Source organism: Aspergillus costaricaensis (genome assembly GCF_003184835.1).
Source record: "Aspergillus costaricaensis CBS 115574 unplaced genomic scaffold BO79scaffold_44, whole genome shotgun sequence".
Taxonomy (NCBI): domain Eukaryota; kingdom Fungi; phylum Ascomycota; class Eurotiomycetes; order Eurotiales; family Aspergillaceae; genus Aspergillus; species Aspergillus costaricensis.
The window spans coordinates 37,248-56,881 of NW_020291844.1; the positions used below are offsets into that span (position 1 = coordinate 37,248).

Here is a 19,634-nt window from a genome sequence, read left to right on the forward strand (position 1 = left end):
TACTTTTTTTTATTAAGATTTTTACTACTGTACTTCTACCAAGTCTAATTCTTATATTATTATTTTAAATTATTTTTTATGCTACTGCCATGCCTGCTATTATATTTATTATTATAATTATTATTATTATTATAATTATTTTTATTTTTATTAGCCTGTTTTTCTATAAAAAGAAGCCTGCTTTTTTTATTATAAAAAATTTTTTTAAATTCCTGGATTTCTTAGCCAAAATTCTGGAGAAAGTTGTTATAATCCTGGAAGTTATTAAGAAGATTATTAATATTATACTAGAAATTAAGAAGATATATAATAAGATAAAAAAAGTAGAGAAGATAATTCAAGATTAATAAAAATTTTAAATAAGTTTGTATTTCTTTAAATATATAATTAATATATAATTGATATATAGCCAGTATCTTATTATCAGTATTATAACAGATTATTTCAGGAAGATTATTATTAGAAATACAGGATAAAGAGAGATAGAAAAAGAGAATAATTTAATAATTATTTAAATAATAATACTCAGGTATAATTTCTTATGAAAATATAAATTTTTATAATTATTAATTTTATAATAATCTAATATAATTTATTATCTAATATATCCTGCAGATATTATAATCTACTTATTTAAATTCTAATCTAGTATTTTTTTTCTTATCTTATTTATATTTTCCGGCTTCTATCTAGTATTATTATTCTTATTTTTATTTTTATTCTTATTTTTATATCTATATTTACTGTTAATATTATATTTACTCTTATTTTTATTTTTATTACTCTGCTGTTGTTTCTGTTTATTAATATTAAATATAATTTTAATTATTTTATTCTTATTCTAAATAGATAGTTTTAGTTTTTATAAATAAAATCTAATTATATTTATTTTATTATTAAAATAATCTGACCTGTCAGATTCTTTTAAAAAAAAATATTTTTTCTTATATATTTTAACAGAATTATCTTTTATAAATTTATTTATATTAATAGTCAGACAGGTATGGTATATCTTAATTATAAATATTAAATAATAAAAAAAGTTTTTAATACTAAGCTTATTTTAAAATTTATTATAATTATATAAATTATTAAAGATATATAGAATAAAATAATAATTCTATTTATTTAGTAAAGCAGTGCTGGATGTATTTATAAAATATTATTTATTAATATTTATAAAATAAATTAATATTATAAGCTGGGTTATAATATCTGATATTAATTAATATTATTTATAAAAGTCTTTTATTATTTTTTTTATTTATATTATAACTAATTTTTATTTAAATTAAAATAATTATTAATAGACAATACCTGCTGAGTCTAAAAAAAGATATTAAATATTTAATTAAATTTAAACTAGCTAGCTATAGCCTGGTAAATTAGAATAAAATTAATTAATTAATAAATTCTTTATATCTGTTAAGAAGAGAAAGTAAAAGTCTAGTTATTAAATTTCTTTAATACTAGGTTCAAAAACTTATTCTTCTATATTTTATAAAGATTATAAATATAAATTATTATATTTTTATATATTTTATAAGTAGTAGAGAGACTGGAAAATATCTACTTAATTAATTATATTATTTTTTTATTATTTAAAATAATAATAAATTACTGCTGTATATAGAAAATTATCTTTTTAAATATTTTATTATTTAATTTAGAAACTCTGATTTAATTAAATAAGTTAATAAAAATAACTGGCTTTAGTTAAATTAGTTTATTTTTTTATAAACTATTATAGTTAGTAAGTAACTATTCTTATAAAAACTACTAGTATAACTGAGAATTATTATTTTTATTAATTTAATTATCAGAATTAAGCTCTTGCTTACTGAAAGAATAAATAAATATTAAGATTTTCTAGAAGCTTTATAATAGTAGTAGTATAGCAGCAGTATTTAATATTATTATAATTATAATAATATATTCTGGCTGGGATAGATTAGTTAAATTTTAATTTTAAAAAAATAAGAAACCTGGCTTATTTATCTTTTTTTTTATAATTTTATATAAAGAAACTCAGCTTTGAAAGAACTAGATTATATTATTTTTTATTTTAACTGTTTTTAATACTCGCTCAGGATATATCTCTAATTATAATATTTTTTTTTAAAAATTATTATTATTAGTAATATATAAATACTTAATACTTAAGAGATATTACTTACTTTATTATATCTGATATTAATAGTACTTTTTATATAAATTTTAATTAAAAAAAGAAGTAAGTCTGTTAAAGATAAGACTAGTATTAAATTAATATTAGTTAATATATTTTAAAATAATATCTTTAAAGTTTATTTTAGATAATATTTATTATTTTTACTTATTAAGTATTAGCAGGAATACAAGATAGATACTAGTATAATAATATTATAATATAAAAACCAGTTATTAAGTATTTTTATATAATAAAAGTAAGTAGAAGAAGATAAGAAAATATTTATAATTTAAATATTATTTTTTTATTATTAATAATATATTAATAAACAGATACTATTAGGATATCTAGTATATAAATATATTTATATATAGAGTATATCTTTTATTATAAATATATATTTATAGCTTTTCTGTACTGCTCTATATATCTTCTTAATAAATTTTTATATTATTATTAATCTATTCTTTAACTGATTATATTACCTCTAATATTTATTAGTCTTTTATATTTTTTAATTTATTTATTTTATAATTATTTATAAGTTATTTATAGAAGTCTTTTACAGTATAACTATAATCTTACTTCTTATAAAAAGAATAACTATTATATTTTTAATAATTAAAATAAATACTACTATCACTACAAGAATAAGATAGATATAATTATATAAAAAAAAGAACTTTTTATTAGATATAATATAATATAAAAATAAAGATAACTAATATAATCTTTAAATTAAAGCTGTGTTTTAAATCCTAGTTTAATTATAATATTTCTAATTTTAATATTTATATCTTTAATCTGGAATATAAGAAGACTAATATTAATAATTTTTTTTTTTATATTTATCTTATTTTTAATAAATATAAATAATTATTTTCTAAGACTCTTAAAGCAGCTTGTATCTGTGTTAATAAATATATTAATTTATTAATTTTATTATATCTAGTCTTTATTTATTAATATATATATTTAGATACCTTGTGAAGATTGCTAGTAAAGAAAATTTCTATTTTTATATTTATATATATTTCTTCTATATTATTTATATTAATAAGATATTATTTTATACTGGTATTAATTATCTCTAGATTAATATATATAATATCTTCAGTAAGTCCTAGAATACTATTATTTATATAAATATTAGTTAGATTATTTTATTTATTTATATTTATAATATTAATTATACTATTATTATCAAGACTTTTTATTACTTTATATATAAATTTTCTGGCTATTAAAAGATTATTATTTTTAAGAATTAGAATTTTAATTTTATTTATTATAAGAATTATATCTAGCTCTGCCAGAAGAATAAGTTTAAATAAAATAATATTTATAATTTAATTCCTGTATTTAAATAAATTTATTAAAAATTATAAAAAATATAATTAATACTTTTAAGAACCAGAGAATTATTTTCCCTGGTTTTTATTTACTATTAGTTAAAATCTAATTATTTTTTTATAATATATTTTATAAAAACCTTTTCCTAAATACTTTATATTTAATATTTTATTAATTAATAATAATTAGCTAAACTATTGTAAATATTTATTTATTTAAAAAAGAATTTTTAAAACTATTTAAAATCTCTTATATTATCTGATTTATTATTTTTTTAATATTAATAATATCCTTTTCTTTAGATTTTTTATTTTTTATAAAGACTATCAGTTCCCTATCTTAAATAATTTATTTATTTATTAAGAATCTAGTAGCTGATTTATTAAGTATAGATATAAGACTAGTATATATTATAATAACTAAATCTAGTAAGATCTTGTTAAGATTATATTTTATAAAATAAATATTAAAAAAATTTAGAATTTAATATTTATAAATAAATATAATTCTAGTTTATCTTATATAAAGTGCCCGGCTAATAACCTGATTTATAATAATTTTTAAAATAATTAAAAAAAAGAGATAAAAATTATAATATATTATTTAAAAATTAAGTCTGGCTGAACTTATTAAATAATTTATTATTAGTATTATATAATAGTCAGAATTACAGATAAAATCTTTAATAATACAGATTTACTTATTAATAATAAGTCTAGTATATATAACTGTATAATTAATATTTATTTTAATAAAAGCTGCTAAGATATATATTTATTTTTCTAAAAAATAGATCTAGATAATTATTTTTTTTTTTTTAAAGAATATCTAGTTCTGCAGAATAAATAATATTATTTATATTTTAAATATATTTCTTAAAAATTATTTTAAATTATTAATATTAAGTTCTATCTTATTTACAGAGTTATTAATTATTAATATTTTTATATAAGTCACCTTTTTAGCTTAATTATAAAAGTTTTTTATAAAAGATTTTTTTATTATAATCTTATTTTCCAGCTTAGATTAAATATAGTTTATTTATTTATAATACCAGATAATACTAAGCATCTTTATTATTTATACTAAATCTAAACTAGTCTTAATATTTATAAATCCTAGTTAATTAGAATTTATTATTAGTTTATATAGCTTGTCTATATGCTAGTATATTTATTTATTATTTTTTTTATTTATAATAAAAATATTTTATTTATAGACAGTCTCATAGGTCTTATATATTATAAATTTATTAAATTTAAATACTGGTATTATAACTTTCTTAAAAACTAGAAATATATTTACTCTAATTTTTTAAATTAATCTGATTAATAATATTAATTTTTATATTTTTCTAACTATTATTTATACCAGGATTCTTTAAAGTTAATATAAAATAATATTAGTATTATTCTCTTTATTTAAAATATACTTAGTCAGAAACTATTAATTATAAAAAATTTTTTTATTATTATTACTAGCTATAATATCTGTTATCTGGTTTATCTGTATAATATTTATTATAATATTTATTTAAAAATTAGGCTAGAGGAGAAACTTTTTATATTTTAAAAAGTTTTTTATATTATTATAAAATAGTATAATTATTAGTAGTAATCTAAATTTTATATATAATTATGTACAGGCAAGAGACAATCCTGATAATAAATTTTATAATATATATATTTTATTAAATATTATAATTTTAAAAAGATTATACAGGTCTCCGGGAAAACTAACCAGTATTTTTAAATTAATTATATTATATTTCTATTTCTTTATTATATATTATACTTTAATTATTTATAGATTATATTAGGTCTCTAATATTTAATAAAATATAATTATAATTATTTTAGTACTGTCAATACTATCTTTAAATATAGAATATTTTTATATTAATTTATTTTTAATAAAATCTTTTTTTTAATAGCAGCTATTACCATAGTATAATATAATAATAAATAAATTAATTATTAATATAATCTTATCTATCTATTAATTAATTAAATGGGGTGGAACTATAATCAGGATTAAATAATTTTTTAAAAACTTTATCTTATCTCTGACAGCTTTATTATACTTATATTTTTATTAATTAAAAATCTATATTCTATTAATTATAAAAGTTTTTTATAATATTCTAATATAATATTTATATATAAAAAAAAACTAATAATCTTCTAGGTCTTTTTTATTTTAATAATATTAATAATTATTATTTTTATTATTAAGCCAGCAAGCTTTATATTAACTATATAATTTATATAAACTAGTTACTAAAATTTTAATTATTAATTATGGATCATACCTTCAAGCTGAAGATTATTTTTATTAATATTTAGATTTATATAAGTTTTATTTTTATTATTAAATTAATATTTCTTTATATCTAACTATTTTTTATATACTATAATTCTTTTATAATTCTTAAGTATAGGCTGTATCAGAAGATTATTAATATTTATATTAATATTAAAAAATTATTAAAGATTTTCTGCTGTTTAATAGACAGTAAACTTAAAAATATTATTTTATAATATTTTTAATATATTAATAATCTTTTTTATTTTTTTTTATTTTAAAATATTATTAGATTATGTCTCTGTGCCTGGTATTTAATTAATATTAGTATTATTAATTATATTAATTAAATATTTTATCTTTTTTAATATATATAATCTTGATAGCTGAAGTACAGTTTTTATTTTTATATATATTTAGAATAGGTCTTTGAAATTAAAGATATATAATTATTATTTTAGAATAAGTTTTTTTCTATCTATTAATAGCTTATATTTTTAAATTATTTTTTTTTTTTATTTTATTAATTAATAGACAGGCTAAACAGACTAGAATTATCTAATTTTAATTTAGATTTTAATTTTATTTTAATAGTACTTATAGTAGCAGTAGTCTTAACTATAATATTATTAGTAATTTCTGTAGTAATAGTAATCTTTATAAATTTTATTTAGTAAATCTTAGTAAGCTTTTATTTTATAATATTTTAAGTTTCTTTAGTCAGCTGTGAAAGACTTTTATAAATTATTTTTAGAATATTTATTTAATAAATATATTTTAAATAGTATATTTCTCCTGCTTGGTTTATATATTTAGAAAAAATTATATATTTATATAAATATATTTTTTAATATTTATACTATTATATTTATTTTATTAGTATATAAGTTTTTTTAGTAAAAGATACTACTCCTGTAGCTTAGATTCTCAGATTTTATAGAATATATAAAGTATATAATATAATTATTTATATTTTATATAATTTTATTAATATATCTCTGGCTGTATTTAACTAATTTTTATATTTTATTTTAAATTATAAATTTCTATATATAGACTAAGCTAGTTCTGTACTTTTATATATTATTATTAATTTAATTAAAATATTTTTATAATTTTAGTTAATATAATTTAATAAAATCAGATTATAGTTATTCTTTCTATTTTTTTTTATTATTAAGTTTAAGGAATTTGATTAAATCTTTTTTATTTTTCTTAATAATTTCTTAAGCTGAATTTTCTTTTATTAAAAATATTTTTAATTTTTATTTTATACCTGCGCCTGTTTCTTCTGGATTAATATTTTATTTTTATATTATTTATAAAAGTCTTTTAATTTATCTATATTTTAATTAATAATATTTTTAAATTTATTCTTTATTATATTAAATTAGTCTTCTGCAGAAATATCTAAGACTTTATATAAAAATTATAAAAATAGAAATAATACTTAAAAGAGAGAAGTTATAAATAGAAGAAGATATAAAAAAAAAAAGTTATAAAGAAGAAAATTATAGAAAAGAAAGTTATAAAAAAAGAGAAAGATATAAGATCTCTAATAAAGAAAAAATAAAATAACAATGAATAAACTATAAAGAATATATTTAATATAGTAAATAATAAGTAAAGTAGCTTTTATTAAATAGATTTAGAAAGAAAATTAATCAGTTTTCTACAGTAATAAATAGCTATAAAATAAACTTTAAATAATTATATATTTAGATATAGTTTATATATATGGTATAAATACTAGTATAACTATTATATATAATATAATAGAATGTTTACTATATACTTTAGTCAGTAATTGTTAGTAATGATTATATAACTGGCCATAATCCCCGGCAACTTACGCCAGCGGCCTACTATGTACCTTGTAATACCTAACAGAATATAGCAGGAACATGAAATTTATCTGTACCCATTCTTGCACCTCCAAGGCCTATGCGCCAACTGGCTCCGGCTTGGACTTCCACTTGGGCTTGGACCGGGCTAGATGACTTTTATCTTCTCTGTTTACTGCCAGACACCATTTCTTCCTTCCTTTCTGGTCCTTGGCTCTATCCTAGCCTTTCTCTTCTTTTTACATGTCCCTTGAGGTATCCTGATTGACCGACTCACGACTTGCTCGAATTTGTCACACCCCCATTGACTAGTGTTATTATGACTATCATAGTCGCAAGACGGCCTAGCAAGCACCACCGGTCAATATACCCAGTGATGCTATGGACCACGCTCAAGGATCCATTTAGTAATAATTGACGAACCACCAGGGATTCCTGAAATCTCCAGAAGCTAAATACACCTATGAACAGAACCTCTCCAGACACTTCCCGCAATGGGTGGTCCCTAAAATATTGCGTTCTAGTATCGAGCGTAACACAGTATATAAATCCCACTGTATCCTGCGCGATAAGGGATTGTGTACTTCCGGTCACCCTAAGGCGGAAGGAATTTTCTGCTTCTGATTCATGGATCGTCGAAAATGAAACTTTCATCTCTATATCGTTTGATTATTTCGTATGGCACTCCTCCGGTAACAGGTTCAGCTATGTCAATATAGCAATTCCGCAGGTCTAAGGAATAAACGACATCCTTTTAGTAGGAACCAAGCTGCAGTCATCTGAGAGTCGGTCAAATTTTTATATGAATGGCCCCGCCTTGAATAGAAATGGGGTTGCTTTCATGTTGTCGACAATAGTAGACGCCCATCGAGTATTATAAATGGCGACACCCGCCGCGGTTTGTGCTCTCGTTCTAGGGCTTTATTGAGAGTGTGATACATTTGCTGGACGGTCCAGTAAACCAGAGAATTGTAATGCTGATACAGCTCCTGTTGAGCATGTCCCAGAAGGGCACAAAGTCTTGGGCTGCCTCTGATTAGATGGAAGTAGCGGAACGGGGGTCACACCAAAGTTCTCATTTGGGATTGAGACTTGAATGCGGCGGAATATCAGACATCTAATAAGTCCTCGAATGTGGTACTTTGCGGATCAATAACCTACCGAATACACGAGCTTTGACAGACTTGCGACTGCATAACAATGACTGCTCTGTGTCTGTCTTCATCCTGGTGGAAGTTCTGTAGGCGTCAGTTTGGAATAGATATCTTCCTATATCTGAATGTCAACTGATGCAACATGATACTCGGGATGATCAGGTTGCTCCATTCTTTCTGAGCAATGTTGTAGATGTTCGCAGGTATTTTGCAGGATCAGTTCTGACCATGGCACAAGCAAGGCATACATACACCCATGCATCAACCTGGACTAAATCCTTCCTCACAACTTACCACGCTATCTCATCCGACGCTCTATCATGAGATACTTTCGAAAACAGGCTGGTCTATCCCAATAAACTCTGTAAATTACCAGAAGTCATTTTCTTAAAAACAACTGAGGCAGCAATCGACCAATTAGTCTCTCAAACTCGAGAATCAGCGGGCCCCCATGGGCAGCAGAGGGAGTGCCAGTCCCAAACCAACACCCATTTTTGAGAAGATGGGCGCCACAAACCCTACTATCCCGTCATACTCAGCTCGTGCCTATGTAACTGAACCGCCCACCTATAGTAAGTACTCTCGATAGTCATGGTTTTCTTCCCTGCACTCATGGATGCAGACGGCATACTCGGGAACGAGTGCCGCACCACATAATGCCGTCTTGGGACGCACCTCGCGGGAAGCCTCTGGTCCGTTTAGAGTACAAACTTGTTATTAAATTTCAGTTGCCACTTGCTAAAATAAACATCACTTTTCTGGAACTTATCATTTAATGTGGTTTCACTGCTCGTTCAACGCGCGTTCGAGTTTATACCCAAAAGGCATAAAGGCGGAGCTCGGTGTTTGCCATTGAACAATCGTGGTATCACGTATGGAAGGATCCTGATCCTGCCCCTAGCTCACGGGGAACAGGTTGCACGCATGGACGTGGTCATACTCGGCTTCTTTCTTCTTTTGAGCGTCACTTCCGTCCTTTGGTATTAGGGTAATATGCTCAATATGAGACAAATTTTGAACACAACGTTACGTTGGATTCGTCGGTCAACATAGGGATGAACCTCCAGTTGGAGAGAGCTACCAAAGCCTGTCGGCATTCATCATCTCCCTCGAATCTGGGATGGTGCTGTGAGATGCTGGGAGAAGGAAAGCAGTCACTAGGTCGGAATGCAGCTTCAGTATTATGTATAGCCTTACGTATTATCTTATTCTTCTTAACACTGGTAAGGAAAAAGAAGGCCCGGTCTGGCACAGTGCCATTGACAAACGTATGCTCATGGCATATCACGATCTCAATCGCCAGGTATGAGTGAAACGGGTCTTTTAAGTAAGATTTAGTCTCGAACTTGTGTCCTTGGTTAGTATCGTCAACCAAATCTAAACTTATACTAGAAAGACCTCGCCTCCTGAGTTGCCTATCTACCAATCCACCGTCTTCTCACAATCAAGGGAGTGATTCTGACAGCCCGCATTCTATTGCCAAGTGGGGCCAGTCTCCTTCTTTAGCCGATTTGGAAGTTGTGGATTTTTTGTATGATGGGACCTGATTTATATATATCTCTCTCAGGCGAGCCCAGAAGGCCGAGATCTCTATCTTGCAATGCTTGAGACTTCTGTAAGTATGAGTGTCCTGTTAGTATCGTTTAACCAAATCCAAACTCATACTAGAAAGACCTCCCCCCCCGTGTTTCCTATCTACCACTCCACGTCTTTCCACAATCGAGGGAGTGATTCTGATAACCCGCATTCAATCGCCCAATGTGGCCATTCTAGCTGGTCAATGAGGCTCCATGCTTCATTTGTGTATGTGGAATCAACCTCTTTCTGTACTTAGTCAATTTTATTGTCTTGAGGAGCATTGCCTCCTATAAAGACAACAAGCACAATGTATACATCACCGCTTCATATAGTCGCGTCTCGATCGCCCAGTGGTACCGATCGACGTCGCTTCGACTCAGTAGCCGACCTTGAACGCGGTGTCTCCTTCTTTAGTCGATTCGGATGAGAAGCACCGCTGCTCCAAATTTACAGTTTTAGCGATTCCCGCTTGTTTTGGTCGAAGCATATATTCCCAGACGACAGTCGGTTTGTTGTCCTTGACAATCATGTGTGCTGTTGTCCCAAGGGCCCACCCACACTGAGTCATTTTGATTAGAGTGTTGATTTCCGCGAAGTACGTACATACAACGGGCTTAATGATTAAGAACCTTCTGTCAGTTCGAAGTTCTATGGCATGCTTAAAAGCAACGGATTGGCTTGTATAGCTGTTGCCGATTCGCGGGAGGCGGGCCCGTAGGGAAATAAAGATTGTTTGTATACTTGTGGTCCTTGGTATGCGAGGATGGATACCGTAGGATCTAACCCCATATCATTCTTGAACATCGAATAATGAATAAGCCATATGTTTATGCCACTCCTTCTTATCAACATATCGCCAGCGATACATCCCTCACCACATTTCCTACCCTATACCATAGCCTCCTGGGCCTCAAGCTCGCGGGTTTCATTGGCTAAGGGCTTTCAAGTCAATCGCCATGTAGCCTAGTACCTGTGCTGTGCTATGCTATGTCCCATTTGATCTGATCATAGTCGGTCTCCTGGATGACATAGGGCCTAGGGACAGGAGTTACACGATGATTGTCTTACTCGGTTTTGTGTATTCACAACCTGTGTCATCTAGCTTTCTCCCATTCTCTGCGAGAATATCATGGCGTCTTGTTCAGCCATCACGGGTAATTGAGACTCGCATGCGACACTCTGGAGATGTATGTTTGATACCATGCCGGAACTTTTCTTCTGGTAGCTCCAAGTCACCGGCCCTTCTCAGCGCATCATCGGTATAAGCGTTATATTGTCGCTCATTTTTAAGGTCGGCGACAAGATGAGTCTTGTTGAGGACCAATTCGAGACCGGTACTCTCCACCATGTGCGTTGATTGTTGAAGAAGGACTAGAAGTGCCGCGTTTGGCGCTGCCTCGTCTTCGGCATCGCTGAACTCCTCCACCTCTTAGTTCTGGGACTGGGCTTTGCCTGGTATTATGGGGATATTCTGGATGGATAATATGACATTGGCTAACGTCGCCGCATATGAGAGCTTCAAGATGAAAGTCCTGATATATTCGTTTAAGTGATGTCTATATAACTCGGGCTATATTCTAGATATAGTAGATAAAGGCTTTTTTTAGATCTGCAAGGCATCATATGGAGGAAGTTGAAGAAGAGAAAGAAAAAGATGTGTAGCAGTCGGAGTTTTTATAGATAAGTAGAGAGAGTTAATGAGATGATAGTGCTGGGGTACTTCACAGGATGATTCATTCCCTATATCTATCAAGATTCCCTTTGAATGGTATGCTTCAAGGAACTGTCCCCTATACTGATCGATGAGATATCCCCTGATTGAATTGCATAGATGCAATTGACCAAGGATCTGTGAATCGGTCTGCTGAACCGGAGCGACCAGAGAAATGGTGACAATGATACCCTTCACCTTACTAACTCAACTGGCGTTCTTATTCCCCAATCCCCCAGTTTTCACAACCTCAAACAAGCTATGACATTCCTCGAAAAACACCCCTCGCTATTGCCAGCAGCGCAGCAGAATCAAAAACTACATCATGCTCTTGTCCAACAGCAGGCCGTCCGATAATTGTATCGAACTCCAGAATCAGCGGGGCACCCTGGACGGAAGGAGGGTTGGCCTTCATATGACGATGATGGTGGAAACGCACCGACGAACGTGAACAGCCCCGATCTCTTGCGCTTTCGTTCTCGGTCCTTGCCGAGCATAGGGAACGTACTTTTCGATGGTGATAGTTTTTCTGGCCCGTGAAATATCCAGAAGCAGAACCAGGTTAACGTGCCCTCCCTTCCCCCCACCCCTGAGTTGCCTATCCACCAATCCACGGAGGTGCGGTAACGACTCGAATAACCCGCATTCAATGGTTCAGTGGGGCCAGTCTCCTTCTTCAGCCGATTCGGAAGTTGTGGATATCTTGTGGTTTACGTGTCTCTCTCGGGCGACCCCAGAGGGCCGAGATCTCTGTCTTGCAATTGTTGAGACTTCTGTAAGTACGAGGCGGGTAAAGTTCATAATTGTCAGGGTGGTGGTCGAAGCAGGCAATATAGAAGAAGACGACAAGATGTCCGGGCCTGGTATGCTCTCTGTTACTTCAGTAAGCAGGAGCACGGTGGAAATCTTGGATCCTTGCTATTGGGGATAGTACCTTATTTGATGAATCGATGACGCTTCTATGCTGCATGTTGGTTATCGGTGGAAGCGGAATCATTGTGATATAACTTGAAGCTTGCTTGTGCTGTATGGTATAAACTTTCGGGATTCAGCCTCCCCGGCCTGTTGCGGGATGATTCATTGCTGCAGTTGTTGCAGCTACTACCCAAAGTGGTATTGTATGATGAATACCTACCTTAAGTTGATTGTAGAGGTAGAGGAAGTGGAGGGACCGTCTATATACTAGTGTACTAGAGATGTCTTAAGTCTAACCATACAGAATAGGAAGGAACACGTGATCATGTGACTGCACTGCAATGAATTGAAAGACTGTAACATCTATTCACTTATCCTAGACGATTCACTTAGATACATACCACTACCACTACAATAATATGGATCCCAAACTAAAGATGAAACCCCCCCCCATCGATCTTTGTAGTTATGGATTTCTTGCAAGATAAATATGGGAAAGCGTTGGGCTATCTGAGAACTGGGATGTACATCCTTATGAATGAGAATGGCCCGAAAGCGAGGAAAGCAATATTCAGTTATCTTATCACCTCCCAAACAACTTAAGGTATCCCCATAAAAACAAGACGACCCATCTGAACCAATCGCGCATTGTCGAAAATGACGTTCGTTTCAGGGGCAACAGCCGGACGACCGACCAAACGATCGAAGTCCAGCACTAATGGGCCGCCTTGGACAGAAGGGGGAGTTGTCCTCATGTCTATCACAGTAATGGTCACGAGTCGCTTCACATAGACGCCGGCGGTTTGGGCTCGAGTGCTGGGTCCTTGTCTGATCTGCGGGAAGTACTTCTCTATCGTAATTTTCTTCGCCGCGCGGTCAACTCTAACTAGCAAGGCCAAGAGGACTTGTCCACCGGAGTTTCCGATCCACCAATTCATGTCTTGACGCAGCCGACGGAGTGATTCAGACAGGCCAGCTTCAATGATCCAGTGGGGCCAGTCACTATCTTCGTTAGGTCTCAAAGTGCTATTTCTAGACGAGAAGTCGCCTTGTTTCTGGGAGCGCGAGGCCGCAGTGTGTGTGGCGGAACCTGTGGGCAGTTGCTGATCCCAGTCGATCCCCATGTTATGCAAGATGGTCAATGTCTCAATTGAAATTAACTGATGCGCCTTTTCGTGTGGCGCCAGCGGGACTTTGACGATCATAGTCTGAATATCCGGATAGTAGGTAAGTCGGACAAGTTTACACAACCTATTACGGTTGTTCTCCAGGTAAAGAAATGAGCTTGGCGATATGTGCTTGAAAGAAAGAAATTGGTCTGCGTCCCGCTGTCTCAGCCGGTCCCAAACGGCCATGATGGCCTAATTGAGATCATTGATTCCTCGATAGGTTCGGGGGGGTAATGATTCCGTCAACGCAAGTGAAGCGGAGTCGGGAAGATTGTACGTCAAGGACATGCTCGTCGATGGAGCTGGCATTATTTCTGTCACTTCTGTCAACGGAGTTGACTCTGTCTCCTCTCGGTCTGTCATAGAGCGGGACAGCATCTTAAGTATGATTAGTTAGCGAGTTTGCCAGTGCCATAAGCATACTCTAAGCTTTCGGGACTTACCTTGGCGGCCGGTACTAGTAGATGACGAAATAGCAAGTGAGGTATGCTCGGACAACGCTTGTACTCGATAACGTCGAACGTGATCGCCAGGCAGGACGAGGCAACAGGAAAGCTGTTAGACAACACCGCGGGAGGCGTCGCGGCAGACGTAGTGGAAGAGAAAGGACAAGAAAAAGACGCGTAGCAGACGATAACTGCAGCGGGCACGCCGCGCCTTCCTTATTCTTTCTACATAGACCACAACAATACTCCACATCTAGATCAACATCAATCAACCCTCCTAAAGATGGAACCCCCCCATCTCATTAACCTCACAAAATCTCCACAACCCAGCCTGCACCGCCGCCTCCCTCACCCCACTCCATTCCTCGTCCCTAACAGCCCGATTAATCTCCTTATACCTGACCTCTCCCTGCCCATCCTCCTGTCCACCCCTTCCCCTCTTCCTCCTCCCCACATACGCATCAGGCCTATACTGCTCCATAACATGAACATACAAATCCCTGGAGACATTCTCCGCCAACCATCTTACAATCTCCCTCCCCTCATCCTCCAACCCCGGCATCACCAAGTGTCTCAACAACACCCCTTTCTTCGCAATCCCATCAGAGGTGAAACTCAAATCCCCTACCTGCCGATGCATCTCCTTGATACTCTCTTTCGCGGTCTCGACATACTCCTCCGCTTTAAGTAATCGCTTCGCGGTACTTCCCTTCCAGACTTTGAAGTCGGGGAGGTAGATATCCACTAATCCATCTAGGAGATGTAGTGAGTCGAGGGAGTCGAAGCTGGATGTGTTGTACACGATGGGGATCTTTAATCCCATGTCTCTTGCATCGAGGATCGAGAGAACGACTTGCGGGACGACGTGTTCGGGCGTCACTAGGTTGATGTTGTGTACGTGTCCGACTGTTTGGAGCTTCATGTACCACTCTGCTAGCTCGGTGGGCGTGAGATCGTGTCCGGCTTTTTTGTGTGCTATGTCCTATACATTTCCATTATCATCATCAACACCACACACCCTACCCACAAATCTCAAGTTATATCAAGGGGAAGGGGGAAGCCTACATGATTCTGACAAAACACACACCGCATGTTACAGCCGGAGAAAAACACACTCCCCGAGCCATGAAACCCCTGGATGCAGGGTTCTTCGCCGCGATGCGGGGCGATGGTATTCACTTTTGCGGTTTCGGCGCCGATCAGACACATCCCTGTCTCGTGGAAGCGGTTTACGCCGCATCGGCGCGGACAGAGGTTGCAGTTCTGCAGGTGGGCGTAGGCCAGGGAACGCTTTTTGGAGGCATCGATGGAGGAGAGGAGTTGGTAGCGGGGGATGTAGTCGTCGAGGAGGTAGGCCGGGGGGATGCCGAGGCGGCGTTTTGGGGTATATCTATATGTACATTTGGGCGGGGCTCGGAGGGAAGGATAGGGGTGAAGGGTGCGGAGGGAGCGTGTTATTGAGGTCATTTTTAGGGGGATTACTGTATTATTGTCATTGCGGTGGTTGAGGTGATTGTTTGTATGAAGGTTTTGGTGTTTGAATGTTAGTAGGCTCCGATGCATGCTTATCGGCAGCTTATCTCAGCCATGGCGTCATACCTCGGCTGTTGCACAACAAATCATTGGAAAGCAATTAGATTGACCAGGTCTCAAAGTATGAGTATCAGTATCATTTCAAAATCAGCATCACGCATAGTGTACATGCCACAAATATCCACATATATCACCAAGTATATTTACGAATCCATATCAACACGAAGTAAGCATATCTTCCATTCGCCATGCCATCCCCTTGACAATGAAGCCAGCATAAGCCCGGAGTAGACAGCGAATCCAATAGTATCAGGTAGAATGTAAGCCATTGACCGGTCAATGCACGCCATAAATCACATCTCGTCGTCAGCTGTATCACCGCGAAACTACAGTGCTAGCCCACTGCCGTCGCCGCTCCAGCGGTATAGCGCAAGCACTTCGCGTCGGCGCTGCTGCTGCTCCCCAAAGTCCTCCGGGATGCGTCCTCGAACCTGCGCCAGCGCCGATCGCATGACCTTGCGGAATGTACGCTACATAGCGTTAGTTATCAATATTAATAAGGGAATAAACAAAAGGCCTACCTGGTACTCTGTGTTCAAGGTTACGACGCACGCCTCATGCGCCCGCACGATCGTCTCGCATGCCCGCACAACACTTGGACTGGCATCGCCTTGCAGCTTGTCCGCCGCCAGTAACAGCAAGAAGCTGCCTTGTAGCAGGTAAATCCCGAAGAAGAACGGCATGAAGCTGAGATCTGGATCATGTTCCAAAATTTCTGCTGCTGCTTCCGCCGCACCGACCGCGTGGCTCATGGCCGACACAAACGACTCCGAGGAGATCCACAGATCATGGTCTTCCAACAAGTTGACTGGGTCCCACTTGCCCGCGAGCAGAATATGCAGGACATGCATGATATGCGTCCCGTAGGCGACGACCATCCTCGTGTGCATGATGGACCCGCTCACCCGTGATCCCACGGTGCTACTGGAACGGCCTGAAGGACTCGTGTGGTCCAAATGGGCACCTTCCACGGCAGGTTCATTATCCGCAGTTCCCAGAGTCAGGTTGCTGGTGTAGCGAGCCTCGAACTCTTTCAAGCTGCGCCCGTATGTGTCCAGCTGCCGCGTAACGTCCTGGACCTGACGCTCCCATTCCGGACTATTGCGAAACGCCAGGCCAAAGCGCGGATGGTTCTCGGCGTGGTGCAGATCGACGATCCCTCCAAGAATCGTCATCAGCGGCAGGAAGTATCCATACATGCTGTGACCCGTGCACTCGACGGGTGGTCCGACCTGGCGGTAGGCAGCCGCCGCAAAGTCGCCGACCTGCCACAGATCATCGTTCATCGGCTGCAACAGCCTGCCACATTCCTTGTCCAGCAGCGTGAGGGGGCGATTGTAACACAGCGCCAGGTGCCGATCTGTCGCATATAAGAGCCACCACAGGCGCCGGCGCTCTTCCCGCTCCTCTTCGGTGACATTGATGCCGGAGCTTCCCGGTCCATGGCCTAGCGATGTAATAAGAGTTGGAGGATGCCGCCTATCTGCCTCACCATCCCCATCTTGCTCTCCATCTTGTCGTGCGTGAGAGACATTGGGTGGCAGCTCACGGCCTAGCTTCAGCTCGCGCGCTAGAGACCACGCCGCAGTCCACCAGCGCATGCTGGCCGCCTTGTACTCGCTGGCGGACACCACCGTCGCAAGATGCACATAGGTCGCCACATCATCCACGGCCCCGGTGGCGCTACTTTGCGCGCCCAGCTGATCCATGGAAACTCCGAATCCGCCCAGAGCGACGCCATTAATAACCATGTTCGCCGCATAGTTGGGGGACGCTTCGCCGGTAGCAGGGCCATGGACCAACGGTCGGAGCAAACCGATCGTCAATTCCAGCAGTTTCTGGCATACACGGCCCCGAGCCGAGGGCGGCGATGTCAAGAAAGGGGCTTCACTGGTCTGCGCGGCTACCCAGAGCATACTCGCCAGGAGACCGGAACTGCATAGTCGGGGTTTCGTCGGGTGGAGGAAGGACTGTTTGCGGAAGATGTAGCCCACCACGTATGGGGACGACGGAGACAGATGGGAAGGGGAGGAACTATGGAAGTAAACATCCAAAAGGTCACACGCTAGTGACTGCGGGATAATCGAGGCAATATGTGGCAGAACCGGCTGCAAAACAGGGTATCGTAAAGTGCTGGAAAACGGATGCAGGCTGAAAGAAGGAAAGTTGGCAGGAGATGGCGAAGGAAGAGGGAGCCATCCAGGCGATTGCCCTGGAGGCGAGAGACCGAGGAACGGTGCGGTTGGGTTTTCCGCTGAGCTTCCCAAGCGAAACTGGTTAGCTGGTGAGCCCGGTTCCTGCGGATTGACTAAAGCGAATGCGCTCGTGTTGTACCCGGAACTCAGGCCTTGAGGTGGTAAGACGGACGGGGGTAACGATCGAAGGTCGGACATGGACATGGCCGGGCGACCGGAATCATTCAGCGTATTAAAATGGCTTAAATGCATCGCATCGATGGTCGTTCCTAGCGATGGCTGCGACTGCGAAGGCGCCGTCTGGGAGTCATGCAGACCGGATATACCTGCATTGTTCGCATGCTGCATATGCGAGGGCTGCGAGCTGATATGGTGGCTCTCAAAGGTCGAGTCGTATCGGCCGTTGACGTCTTGCGCTGGCCGGCTGTCTTCAGACGTCCGCTCGGCCATCAGCGACGCGTTGGCCTGCCCTGAATGACCATTTGACCCATGGGTGGCCGCCGCTGCTGCCGCTGCCAGGTCCTTCTTCGACGCTTTTCCACGCTTCTTGCGTTCTCGCGCATACTCGCAGGTCAGTCCAAATTCTGCAGCACGTCAGTCAAGCGTCCAGCCTGTCGCCGGCATCGGAGAAAAGAGCGGAAGCCTACCAATGCAATGAGCGCACGGATGCTGCCCGTCGCATTTCGTTCGGAGTTGGTTACACTGGTCACACGCACGGCTGATTCGGCGGCGGACTGGAGCCGACGAGGAGTTTTTGCGAATGGCAGAGCGAGCCTCCACGAGGGGATCTCTTTGCAGAGTGTTCTTGAAACCGGAACCAGCGCTCTGGTTTCTCTCGTCGTCGAAAAGTGGTTGATCTTTCGCATGCGACAGGGAATTTCGCAAGGAAGTGGAGGTCGCGCCGTCGCCGGCACCAGTTCCCGCAGCGTCTCGCGACAGCTGCAATTGTTCCAGGACGTACTGCGAGCCCTCGGCAAGCGTATCCAACCCGACAGTCTGAGACGGCGCCATCCCCGTCGACTGCGATCCGGAAGAGAAAGGAGAGAATGGACTGTGGAATTGAGGAATCGAGGGGGTTGACATCCTCACCGGGCGGAACAGTCAACCCAGCGGGTCATGAAGACCCCGGGTCGTCGGGGTATGAGGTAGTCAGACCGCTAGCGAATGGAAGGGCCGTAAGGCCCCAAGCGTGGAAAGGGCAC

At 36.3% G+C, this 19,634-nt stretch overlaps 4 protein-coding genes across 4 annotated transcripts; 1 reads left to right on the forward strand and 3 right to left on the reverse strand.

The window, feature by feature from the left end:
* Nucleotides 1–11,706: 11,706 nt before the first annotated feature.
* BO79DRAFT_259539 (uncharacterized protein) lies at nt 11,707–11,956 on the forward strand (the record flags this gene model as incomplete). The annotated part of the gene is made up of 2 exons (XM_025686368.1): nt 11,707–11,751; nt 11,837–11,956. The coding sequence occupies 2 exons, from the start codon at nt 11,707–11,709 to the stop codon at nt 11,954–11,956; spliced, it is 165 nt and encodes a 54-aa protein (XP_025534948.1).
* A 1,672-nt stretch (nt 11,957–13,628) lies between these two features.
* BO79DRAFT_276031 (uncharacterized protein) lies at nt 13,629–14,384 on the reverse strand (the record flags this gene model as incomplete). The annotated part of the gene is made up of 1 exon (XM_025687715.1): nt 13,629–14,384. One exon carries the CDS (start codon nt 14,382–14,384, stop codon nt 13,629–13,631), a length of 756 nt encoding a protein of 251 aa, XP_025534949.1.
* Nucleotides 14,385–14,921: 537 nt separating this feature from the next.
* Nucleotides 14,922–16,154, reverse strand: BO79DRAFT_203333 (putative pyruvate formate lyase activating enzyme; the record flags this gene model as incomplete). Its single annotated transcript, XM_025681713.1, has 3 exons — nt 15,710–16,154; nt 15,099–15,626; nt 14,922–15,047 (listed from the first exon to the last, which is right to left on the reverse strand). Exons 1-3 carry the CDS (start codon nt 16,109–16,111, stop codon nt 14,922–14,924), a joined length of 1,056 nt encoding a protein of 351 aa, XP_025534950.1. The 5' UTR covers nt 16,112–16,154.
* A 409-nt stretch (nt 16,155–16,563) lies between these two features.
* On the reverse strand, nt 16,564–19,443 carry xlnR (putative C6 transcription factor; the record flags this gene model as incomplete). The annotated part of the gene is made up of 3 exons (XM_025678934.1): nt 16,564–16,707; nt 16,759–19,016; nt 19,080–19,443. The coding sequence occupies 3 exons, from the start codon at nt 19,441–19,443 to the stop codon at nt 16,564–16,566; spliced, it is 2,766 nt and encodes a 921-aa protein (XP_025534951.1).
* Between the last annotated feature and the right edge of the window lie 191 nt (nt 19,444–19,634).